The sequence below is a fragment of the Taeniopygia guttata genome, chromosome 35 (genome assembly GCF_048771995.1).
Source record: "Taeniopygia guttata chromosome 35, bTaeGut7.mat, whole genome shotgun sequence".
In the NCBI taxonomy this organism is placed as follows: Eukaryota; Metazoa; Chordata; class Aves; order Passeriformes; family Estrildidae; genus Taeniopygia; species Taeniopygia guttata.
Window position 1 is genome coordinate 1,951,587 of NC_133060.1, and position 12,409 is coordinate 1,963,995.

Below are 12,409 nucleotides of genomic sequence, written 5' to 3' on the forward strand. Positions count from 1 at the left end.
ATCCCGCCAAAAATGTCCCCAAATGACCCAAAATGACATCAAGTGTCCCCAAAATGTCCCCAAAGGACCCGAAAGTGTCCCCAAAGTGTCCCCAAGGTGTCCCCAAAGTGTCCCTAAAGCCCTAAAACCACCCCAAACCACCCCAAAAATGTCACAAAATGACCCAAAAATGACATCAAGTGACCCAAAAGTGTCCCCAAAATGACCTAAAATGCCATCAAGTGTCCCCAAAATGTCCCCAGGTGTCCCCAAGTGTCCCCAAATGTCCCCAAATGTCCCCAAGTGTCCCCAAAGTGTCCCCAAAGTGTCCCCAGGTGTCCCCAGGCTCTCACCGTGCCCGTGGTGGGAGTGGCCGTGGCCCTCGTGGTGATCGTGGGGAGCTGTGGGGGCAAAAACTGTCCCAAATTGTCCCCAAATTGTCCCAAAATCGTCTCCAAGGTGTCCCAGTGTCCCCAAAATGTCCCCAACCCCCTTCAAACCACCCCAAAGCACCTCAAAACCGCCCCAAACTGTCCCAAAATCACCGCAAAAATGTCCCCAAGGTGTCCCAAACCCCCCTAAAACCGCCCCAAAACCATCCCAAATGGTCCAAAAATCACCCAAAATCACCCCAAACTGCCCCAAAATTGTCCCCAAAGTGTCTTCGAGGTGTCCCAGTGTCCCCAAAATGCTCCAAAACCCTCCTAAAACTACCCAAAACCACCCTAAAACCACCTCAAAACCGCCCTAAAACTGCCCCAAATCACCCCAAAGTGTCCCAAAATCACCTCAAAGTGTCCCAAAATCACCCCAAATTATCCCAAAACCACCCCAAAGTGTGCCAGCATCCCCAAAAATGCCCCTGAACTCCCCTAAAACCACCCCAAAGCCCCTCAAAACCACCTTAAAAGCACCTCAAAACCGCCCCAAAACTGTCCCAGATGGTCCAAAAATCACCCAAAATCACCCCAAAGTATCTCAAAATCACCCCAAACTGCCCCAAAATCTCCCCAAACTGCCCCAAAACCACCTGCAAGGTGTCCCAGTGTCCCCAAAATCCCCCTAAAACCACCCCAAACCCCCTAAAACCACACTGAAACCGCCCCAAACCACCTTAAAACCACCTTGAAACTGCCCCAAACTGTCCCAAAATCACCCCAAAATCGCCCCAAACTGTCCCAAAATCACCCCAAACTGCCCCAAAATCACCCCAAAATTATCCCAAAATCACCCAACTGCCCCAAAATTGTCCCCAAACTGCCCCAAAATCACCCCAAACTGCCCCAAAATCGCCCCAAAATCACCCCAAAGTGTGCCAGTGTCCCAAAAAATGCCCCTAAAACCACCCCAAAGCCCCTAAAACCACCTTAAAAGCACCTCAAAACCGCCCCAAAACTGTCCCAAATGGTCCAAAAATCACCCAAAATCACCCCAAAGTATCCCAAAATCACCCCAAACTGCCCCAAAACCATCTGCAAGGTGTCCCAGTGTCCCCAAAAATGCCCCTAAACCCCCCCAAAACCACCCTGAATCCCCCCAAAACCGCCCCAAACTCCCTCAAAACCACCCCAAACCCCCCTAAAACCACACTGAAATCGCCCCAAACCGCCCTAAAACTGCCCCAAACTGTCCCAAAATCACCCCAAATTATCCCGAAACCACCTGAAACTGTCCCAAAAAAGTCTGCAAGGTGTCCCAGTGTCCCCAAAATGCCCCTAAAGCCCCTCAAAACCACCCCAAACCACCGCAAACCACCCTAAAACAGTCCCAAAATCACCCCAAAGTGTCCCAAAATCACCGCAAACCGCCCTAAAATTGTCCCCAAAGTGTTTTCGAGGTGTCCCAGTGTCCCCAAAATGTCCCAAAACCTCCCTGAATCCCCCCCAAACTGCCCCAAACTCTCTCAAAATCACCCCAAACCACCTTAAAACCACCTCAAAACCGCCCCAAATGGTCCAAAAATCACCCCAAAATCGCCCCAAACTGTCCCAAAATCACCCCAAACTGCCCCAAAATCATCCCCAAGGTGTCCCAGTGTCCCCAAACCACCCTGAATCCCCCCAAACCCCCCTAAAACCACACTGAAACTGCCCCAAACCACCCTCAAACTGCCCTAAACTGCCCCAAAATCACCCCAAACTGCCCCAAAATCACCCCAAATTATCCCAAAATCACCCCAAAGTGTCCCAGTATCCCCAAAAATGCCCCTAAACCCCCCTAAAACCACCCCAAACCCCCTCAAAACCACCCCAAAGCCCCTCAAAACCACCTCAAACCCCCTCAAAACCACCCCAAACCACCTTAAAACCACCTTGAAACCACCCCAAAACTGTCCCAAATGGTCCAAAAATCACCCCAAATTATCCCAAAATCCCCCCAAATTACCCCAAAATCACCCCAAACTGCCCCAAAATCGCCCCAAAATCACCCCAAAGTGTGCCAGTGTCCCAAAAAATGCCCCTAAAACCACCCCAAAGCCCCTAAAACCACCTTAAAAGCACCTCAAAACTGCCCCAAAACTGTCCCAAACTACCCCAAAACCACCCCAAACTGCCCCAAAATCACCCCAAAGTGCCCCAAAATCACCCCAAAGTGTGCCAGCATCCCCAAAAATGCCACTAAACCCCCTAAAACCACACTGAAACCGCCCCAAACCACCCTAAAACTGCCCCAAACTGCCCTAAAATCACCCCAAACTGCCCCAAAATTGTCACCAAAGTGTCCCCGAGGTGTCCCAGTGTCCCTAAAGTGTCCCAAAACCACCCTGAATCCCCCCAAAACCATCCCAAACCACCTTAAAACCACCTCAAACCACCTTAAAACCACCCCAAACCCCCCTAAAACCACACTGAAACTGCCCCAAACCACCCTAAAACTGCCCCAAACTGCTTCGGAATCACCCCAAATTATCCCAAAATCACCCCAAATTATCCGAAAACCACCTCAAACTGTCCCAAAATTGTCTGCAAGGTGTCCCAGCGTCCCCAAAATCCCCCTAAAACCACCCAAAACCCCCCTAAAACCACACTGAAACCGCCTCAAATCAACCTCAAAGTGACCCAAACTGCCCCAAAATCACCCCAAACTGCCCCAAAATCACCCCAAAGTGTCCCAAAATCACCCCAAACTGCCCCAAAATCACCCCAAACTGCCCCAAAATCGCCCCAAAATCACCCCAAAGTGTGCCAGTGTCCCAAAAAATGCCCCTAAAACCACCCCAAAGCCCCTAAAACCACCTTAAAAGCATCTCAGAACCACCCCTAAACTGACCCAAACTGTCCCAAAATCGCCCCAAAGTGTTCCAAAATCACCCCAAACCGCCCCAAAATTGTCCCCAAGGTGTCCCAGTGTCCCCAAAAATGCCCCCAAACCCCCCCAAAACCACCCTGAATCCCCCCAAACCACCCCAAAACCACCCCAACCCCCCCCTCAAAGTGCCCCAAACTGCCCCAAAATCACCCCAAACTGCCCCAAAATCACCCCAAAGTGCCCCAAAATCACCCCAAACGGCCCCAAAATCGTCCCCAGGTGCCACCCACCCAGGGCGTGGGGGATGAGGTGCAGGAAGGCGTCCCCCTAAAATGACCCCAAAGCCCCTCAAAACCACCCCAAAGCACCCTAAAACCACCTTGAAACTGCACCAAACTGTCCCAAAATCACCCCAAAGTGCCCCAAAATCACGCCAAAGTGCCCCAAAATTGTCCCCAAAGTGTCCCAGTGTCCCCAAAATGTCCCTAAACCCCCTAAAACCACCCCAAAACCCCTAAAACCACACTGAAACCGCCCCAAACCACCCTAAAACTGCCCCAAACTGCCCCAAAATCACCCCAAAGTGCCTCAAAATCACCCCAAACTGCCCCAAAATCACCCCAAAGTGTCCCAAAATCACCCCAAACTGTCCCAAAATCACCCCAAACTGCCCCAAAATCACCCCAAACTGCCCCAAAATCACCCCAAACTGTCCCAAAACCGGCTCCAAGATGTCCCAGTGTCCCCAAAATGCCCTTAAACCCCCTAAAACTACCCCAAACCCCCCCAAACCACACTGAAACTGCCCCAAACTGCCCCAAAATCACCCCAAACTGCCCCAAAATCACCCCAAATTATCCCAAAATCAGCCCAAACTGCCCCAAAATCACCCCAAAAGGTCCCAAAATCATCTGCAAGGTGTCCCAGTGTCCCCAAAATCCCCCTAAAACCACCCCAAACCCCCCAAAAAACACCTCGAAACCGCCCCAAAACTGTCCTAAATGGTGCAAAAATCACCCAAAATCACCCCAAACTGCCCCAAACTCACCCCAAAGTGTCTCAGTGTCCCCAAAAATGCCCCTAAACCCCCCTAAAATGACCCCAAACCCCCTCAAAACCATCCAAAACCACCCAAAAACCACCTTGAAACTGCACCAAACTGTCCCAAAATCACCCCAAACTGCCCCAAAATCACCCCAAACTGCCCCAAAATCGCCCCAAATAGCCCCAAAACCGTCCCCCAAGTGTCCCCGGGGTGTCCCAGTGTCCCTAAAGTGTCCCCAAACCTCCCTGAATCCCCCCAAACCCCCCCAAAACCACCCCAAACCCCCCTAAAACCACACTGAAACCGCCCCAAACCACCCTAAAACTGCCCCAAACTGCTCCAAAATCACCCCAAACTGCCCCAAAATCACCCCAAATTATCCCAAAACCACCTCAAACTGCCCCAAAATTGTCCCCAAAGTGTCTTCGAGGTGTTCCAGTGTCCCCAGTGTCCCCAAACCTCCCTGAATCCCCCCAAAACCACCCCAAACCCCCTCAAAACCACCCCAAATCCCCCTCAAAACCACCTTAAAACCACCTCGAAACCGCCCCAAAAGGTCCAAAAAATCACCCAAAATCACCCCAAATTACCCCAAAATCACCCCAAACTGCCCCAAAATCACCCCAAGAGGTCCCAAAACTCTCTGCAAGGTGTCCCAGTGTCCCCAAAATGCCCCTAAAACCCCCTAAAACCACCCCAAAGCCCCTCAAAACATCCCCAAACCCCCTCAATACCACCTCGGAACCGCCCCAAACCCGTCCCAAATGGTCCAAAAATCACCCAAAATCACCCCAAACTGCCCCAAAATCGCCCCAAAGTGTCCCAAAATCACCCCAAACTGCCCCAAAATCACCCCAAAGTGTCCCAAAATTGTCCCCAAAGTGTCCCCAAGGTGTCCCAGTGTCCCCAAACCACCCTGAATCCCCCCAAAATCCCCCTAAAACCACCTCAACCCCCCCCAAAACCACACTGAAACCGCCTCAAATCAACCTCAAAGTGACCCAAACTGCCCCAAAACCACCCCAAAACTGTCCCAAAATCACCCCAAACTGCCATAAAATCACCCCAAAGTGTGCCAGCATCCCCAAAAATGCCCCTAAATCCCCCTAAAACCACCCCAAAGCCCCCTAAAACCACACTGAAACCACCCCAAACCACCCTAAAACTGCCCCAAAATCACCCCAAACTGCCCCAAAATCACCCCAAAGTGTCCCAAAATCACCCCAAACTGCCCCAAAATTGTGCCCAAAGGGTCTTCGAGGTGTTCCAGTGTCTCTAAAGTGTCCCAAAACCACCCCAAAACCACCCCAAACCCCCGTAAAACCACACTGAAACCGCCCCAAACCACCCTAAAACTGCCCCAAAATCACCCCAAACTGTCCCAAAATCACCCCAAAATCACCCCAAAATGCCCCAAACGGCCCCAAAACCGTCCCCAGGGGTGTGACCCACCCAGGGCGTGGGGGATGAGGTGCAGGAAGGCGTCCCCCTAAAATGACCCCAAACCACCCTAAAACCACCTTGAAACTGCACCAAACTGTCCCAAAATCACCCCAAAATCGCCCCAAACTGCCCCAAAATGCCCCAAAATTGTCCCCAAAGTGTCCCCAAGGTGTCCCAGTGTCCCCAAACCACCCTGAGTCCCCCCAAAACCACCCCAAACCACCCGAAAACCACCTCGAAACCACCCCGAAACTGTCCCAAAAGGTCCAAAAATCACCCAAAATCACCCCAAATTATCCCCAAACCACCTGAAACTGTCCCAAAACCATCTGCAAGGTGTCCCAGTGTCCCCAAAATGCCCCTAAACTCCCCTAAAACCACACTGAAACCGCCCCAAACCACCCTAAAACTACCACAAAATGACCCCAAATTATCCCAAAATCACCCCAGACTGCCCCAAAATCACCTCAAACTGTCCCAAAATCATCTGCAAGATGTCCCAGTGTCCCCAAACTGCCCCAAAACCGTCCCCAGGTGGCACCCACCCAGGGCGTGGGGGATGAGGTGCAGGAAGGCGTCCCCCAGCAGCCCCCCGGCAGCGAAGCTCAGCAGCAGCCGCAGCAGCCCCCGACGCCGGGGGGACCCCGAGTCCGCGGGGACCAGGAGCAGCAGCAGGTGTGGGGCCAGAGACACCCCCAGGGCTGCCCCCATCGTCTGGGGGGGAAAAAGAGAATTTTGGGGAAAAAAATGGGGGTTCAGGGGGTTAAAATGGGGATTTGGGGGGTTAAAATGGAGATTTGGGGGGTTAAAATGGCGTTTAAGGGGTTAAAATTGGGATTTTCGGGGGTTAAAATGGGGATTTGGGGGGTTAAAATAAGGTTTAAGGGGTTAAAATGGGGTTTAAGGGGTTAAAATGGGGATTTGGGGGTTAAAATGGCATTTAAGGGGTTAAAATGGGGATTTTGGGGGGTTAAAGTGGCGTTTAAGGGGTTAAAATGGGGTTTAAGGGGTTAAAATGGGGATTTTGGGGGGTTAAAATGGGGGTTTGGGGGTGCAAAAATGGGATTTTGGGGGTTAAAATGGGGTTCAGGGGGTTAAAATGGGGTTTAAGGGGTTAAAATGGGGATTTGGGGTGAAAAAATGGGGTTTAAGGGGTTAAAATGGGGTTTAAGGGGTTAAAATGGGGATTTTGGGGGGCTCAAAGGGGATTTGGGAAGGAAAAATGGGAATTTTGGGGTACAAAAAGGGGATTTGGGGGATCTCAGGGGGATTTTGGGGGGTCCCAGAGGGGATTTGGGGGGCTCAAAGGGGATTTGGGGGTTCAGGGGGACCCCGAATCCGCGGGGACCAGGAGCAGCAGCAGGTGTGGGGCCAGCGACACCCCCAGGGCTGCCCCCATCGTCTGGGGGGGGAAAAGAGAATTTTGGGGGAAAAAAATGGGGGTTCAGGGGGTTAAAATGGGGATTTTGGGAGAAAAAACGGGGATTTGGGGTGAAAAAATGAAGATTTGGGGGGTTAAAATGGGGGTTTGGGGGGGTAAAATGGGGATTTGGGGGGTTAAAATGGGGTTTAAGGGGTTAAAATGGGGATTTTTGGGGGGCTCAAATGGGATTTGGGGGATCCCAGGGGGATTTTGGGGGTCCCAGAGGGATTTTGGGGGGCTCAAAGGGGATTTGGGGGGTTAAAATGGGGATTTGGGGGGGTAAAATGGCATTTAAGGGGTTAAAATGGGGATTTGGGGGGTCCCAGGGGGGATTTGGGGGTCCCAGAGGGGATTTGGGGGTCCCAGAGGAGATTTTGGGGGTCCCAGGGGGGATTTGGGGGTCCCAGGGGGGATTTGGGGGGTCCCAGAGGGGATTTGGGGGGTCCCAGACAGGATTTGGGGGTCCCAGAGGGGATTTGGGGGATCCCAGAGGGATTTTGGGTGAAAAAACAGGGATTTGGGGAAAAAAAAATGGGGGTTCAGGAGTGAAAAAATGAGAATTTGGGGGGGAAAAATGAGAATTTTGGGGGGAAAATGCGGATTTTGGGGGGGAAAATGGGGATTTGGGGTGAAAAAATGGGGATTTGGGGGTACAAAATGGGGATTTGGGGTGAAAAAACGAGGATTTTGGGAAAAAAATGGGGGTTTGGGGTGAAAAAATGGGGATTTGGGGAAAAAAATGGGGATTTGGGGTGAAAAAACGAAGATTTGGGGGGTTAAAATGGGGATTTGGGGGGGTAAAATGGGGTTTAAGGGGTTAAAATGGGGATTTGGGGGTGAAAAACAGGGATTTGGGGAAAAAATGGGGGTTTGGGGAAAAAAATGGGGATTTGGGGGGAAAACGGGGATTTGGGGTGAAAAATGGGGATTTGGGGGGAAAACGGGGGTTTGGGGTGAAAAATGGGGATTTGGGGGAAAAATGGGGGTTTGGGGGGTTAAAATGGCGTTTAAGGGGTTAAAATGGGGGTTTGGGGAAAAAAAAGGGGATTTGGGGTGAAAAAATGGGGATTTGGGGTGAAAAAATGGGGATTTGGGAAAAAAATGGGGATTTGGGGGGTTAAAATGGGGTTTTAGGGGTTAAAATGGCATTTAAGGGGTTAAAATGGGGGTTTGGGGGGTTAAAATGGGGATTTGGGGAAAAAAAACGTGGATTTTGGGAGAAAAAACGAAGATTTGGGGGGTTAAAATGGGGTTTAAGGGGTTAAAATGGGGATTTGGGGTGAAAAAATGGGGATTTGGGGTGAAAAAAATGAGAATTTTGGAGTGAAAATATGAGAATTTTGAGGTGAAAAAAATGAGGATTTGGAGAGAAAAAATGAGGATTATGGGGGGGAAAAATGAGAATTTTGGGGGGAAAAAGTGAGAATTTTGGGGGGAAAAATGAGGATTTTAGGGTGAAAAAAATGAGGATTTTGGGGGTTAAAATGGGGATTTGGGGAAAAAAAAACGGGGATTTTGGGAGAAAAAACGAAGATTTGGGGGGTTAAAATGGGGATTTGGGGGGTTAAAATGGGGTTTAAGGGGTTAAAATGGCGTTTAAGGGGTTAAAATGGGGATTTGGGGTGAAAAAACGGGGATTTGGGGGGTTAAAATGGGGATTTTGGGGGGTTAAAATGGGGTTTAAAGGGTTAAAATGGGGTTTAGGGGGTTAGAATGGGGATTTGGGGGGTCCCAGGGGGGATTTGGGGGGTCCCAGAGGGGATTTGGGGGTCCCAGACAGGATTTGGGGGTCCCAGAGGGGATTTGGGGGTCCCAGAGGGATTTTGGGGGGTCCCAGACGGGATTTGGGGGTCCCAGACAGGATTTGGGGGTCCCAGAGGGGATTTGGGGGGTCCCAGGGGGGATTTGGGGTGAAAAAACGGGAATTTGGGGGATTAAAATGGGGTTTAAGGGGTTAAAATGGGGATTTGGGGGGAAAAAATGGAGATTTGGGGGTGAAAAAATGGGGGTTTGGGGAAAAAAACGGGAATTTGGGGAAAAAAATGGAGATTTGGGGAAAAACGGGGGTTTGGGGAAAAAACCGGGGATTTGGGGGGTTAAAATGGGGTTTAAGGGGTTAAAATGGGGATTTGGGAAAAAAAATGGGGATTTGGGGGTGAAAAAATGGGGGTTTGGGGGGTTAAAATGGGGGTTTGGGGTGAAAAATGGGGATTTGGGGAAAAAAATGGGGATTTGGGGGGTTAAAATGGGGATTTGGGGGAAAAATGGGGGTTTGGGGAAAAAAAACGGGTATTTTGGGAGAAAAAACGAAGATTTGGGGGGTTAAAATGGGGATTTGGGGGTGAAAAACGGGGATTTGGGGAAAAAATGGGGATTTGGGGGGTTAAAATGGGGTTTAAGGGGTTAAAATGGGGATTTGGGGGTCCCAGAGGGATTTTGGGGGAAAAAAATGGGGATTTGGGGAAAAAAATGGGGGTTTGGGGGTGAAAAAACGGGGATTTGGGGTGAAAAAATGGGGATTTGGGTAAAAAATGGGGGTTTGGGGAAAAAAACGGGGATTTTGGGTGAAAAAATGGGGATTTGGGGTGAAAAAATGAGAATTTGGGGTGAAAAAAAAGAGAATTTTGGGGTGAAAAAATGAGAATTTTGATGTGAAAAAATGAGAATTTTGGGGTGAAAACATGAGAATTTGGGGGGGAAAAAGTGAGAATTTGGGGGGGAAAATGAGAATTTTGGGGGGGAAAAACGAGAATTTTTGGGGGAAAAAAGGATTTTGGGGGGGAAAATGAGGATTTTGGGTGGAAAAAATGAGAATTTGGGGTAAAAAAATGAGAATTTTGGGGGGGAAAAAGTGAGAATTTTGGGGGGAAAAATGAGGATTTTGGGGGGAAAAAAATGAGAATTTTGGGGTGAAAAAAATGAGAATTTGGGGTGAAAAAATGAGGATTTTGGGGGGGAAAAATGAGAATTTTGGGGGGAAAATGAGGATTTTGGGGGGGAAATGGGGATTTTGGGGGGGAAATGGGGATTTTGGGGGGGGAAATTGGGGTTTAGGGGGGCTCGGGAGAGATTTGGGGTACAAAAAGGGAATTTGGGAAAAAAAATGGAATTTGGGGAAAAAAAAGAGAGTTTTGGGGTGAAAAAATGAGAATTTCAGGGGAAAAATGGGAATTTGGAGGGTTAAAATGGGGATTTTTGGGGGGATGTTGGGGTTTGGAAGGGAAAAATGGGAATTTGGGGGAAAAATGGGAATTTTGGGAAAAAATGGGAATTTGGAGGGAAAAAATGGGAATTTGGGGAAAAAAAGGGAATTTGGAGGGGAAAATGGGGATTTGGGGAAAAAATGGGAATTTTGGGAAAAAATTGGAATTTGGAGGGGAAAAATGGGGATTTGGGGTGAAAATGTTGTTTGAGGTGGTAGGAAAGGGATTTGGGGGCACAAAAAGGGAATTTGGGAGAAAAAAAAGGGAGTTTGGGGGTGAAAAAAATGAAAATTTTAGGCAGTGGTTTTAAACTAATTTTGGGTTTTTTTGGAAAAAAATTTAGATCATTTTTGGGGCATTTTTAGGGGGATTTTGAGGCATTTTTTTTGGGGTATTTTGAGGCATTTTTAGGCCATTTTGGAGCATTTTTAGGGAAGATTTTAGGATAATTTTAGAGAATAATTGTAATGTTTTTTGGGCCATTTTAGGCTACTTTTGCAGAGAATTTTAAGGCATTTTGAGCCATTTTGGAGCATTTTTGAGGGGGAATTTTAGGACGTTTTAGTGAGAAACTTTAGGATATTTTGGGGCATTTTTGTGGGGATTTTAGGCTATTTTGGGGTATTTTTAGGTTATTTTGGGACTTTCTGGGGCATTTTAACCTATTTTAAAGCATTTTTGGGCAAGAATTTTAAACTATTTCGGGGCTTTCTTGGAAAAAAAATTTAGATTATTTTGGAGCATTTTTGGGGGAATTTTAGGCTATTTTGGGGCATTTTTTTGGTATTTTGAAGCATTTTTAGGCCATTTTGGAGCATTTTTAGAGATTACTTTTGGTTATTTTTATATAGTAATTTTTGTGTATTTTGGGCCATTTTAGGCTATTTTTGAAGAGAATTTTAAGGCATTTTGAGCCATTTTGGAGCATTTTTCAGGAGAAATTTTAGAACATTTTAGTGAGAAACTTTAGGATATTTTATGGCATTTCTGTGGGGATTTTGGGCTATTTTGGGGTATTTTTAGGCTATTTTGGGACTTTCTGGGGCATTTTTAGCCTATTTTGAAGCATTTTTGGGCAACAATTTTAAACTATTTTGGGGCTTTTTCTTGAGAAAATTTTAGATTATTTTGGAGCATTTTTGGGAGGATTTTAGGCTATTTTGGGGCATTTTTGGGCCATTTTGGAGCATTTTTAGGGATTATTTTTGGGTATTTTTGTGAGGTAATTTTTGTGTATTTTGGGCCAATTTGGGCCATTTTTAGAGAATATTTTAAGTCATTTTGGGCCATTTTAGAGCATTTTTCAGGAGGAATTTTAGGACATTTTAGTGAAAAACTTTAGGATATTTTATGGCATTTTTGTGTGGATTTTAGGCTATTTTTGGGTATTTTTAGGCTATTTTGGGACTTTCTGGGGCATTTTTAGCCTATTTTGAAGCATTTTTGGGCAACAATTTTAAACTATTTTGGACCTTTTTCTTGAGAAAATTTTAGATTATTTTGGAGCATTTTTGGGGGGATTTTAGACTATTTTGGGGCATTTTTGCGGTATTTTTAGGCATTTTTGGGCCATTTTGGAGCATTTTTAGGGATTATTTTTGGGGTTTTTTATGCGGTAATTTTTGTGTATTTTGGGCCATTTTAGGCTATTTCTGGAGAAGATTTTAAGGCATTTTGGGCAATTTTTGAGGAGGAATTTTAAGACATTTTAATGAAAAACTAAAGGATATTTTGGAGCGTTTTTAGGCAATTTTAGGGCATTTTTGTGGGGATTTCAGGCTCTTTTTGGGTATTTTTAGGTTATTTTGGGACTTTCTGGGGCATTTTAACCTATTTTAAAGCATTTTTGGGCAAGAAGTTTAATCTATTTTGGGGCTTTCTTGGAAAAAAAAAATAATTATTTTGGAGCATTTTTGGAGGAATTTTAGGGTATTTGGGGCCTTTTTGGGGCATTTTGAGACATTTTTAGGCCATTTTGGTTTTGAGGCTTTTTCTTGAGAAAATTTTAGATTATTTTGGAGCATTTTTGGGGGAATTTTGGGGCATTTTAAGACATTTTTAGGCCAT

At 47.3% G+C, this 12,409-nt stretch overlaps 1 protein-coding gene across 9 annotated transcripts in view; it reads right to left on the reverse strand.

The window, feature by feature from the left end:
- Positions 1–12,409, reverse strand: part of SLC39A7 (solute carrier family 39 member 7) — a 49,770-nt gene that overhangs the window by 32,110 nt on the left and 5,251 nt on the right. For 7 of the 9 annotated variants that reach the window (XM_072921211.1, XM_072921209.1, XM_072921208.1 and 4 more), the window contains exons 3-4: positions 6,262–6,430; positions 333–395 (exon numbers count right to left, since the gene is read on the reverse strand). In XM_072921211.1, the coding sequence (XP_072777312.1) occupies positions 333–395; positions 6,262–6,430 (232 nt within the window). The remainder of the gene's footprint in view (positions 1–332; positions 396–6,261; positions 6,431–12,409) is intronic. The other 2 variants (XM_072921210.1, XM_072921205.1) reach the window with 1 other exon arrangement.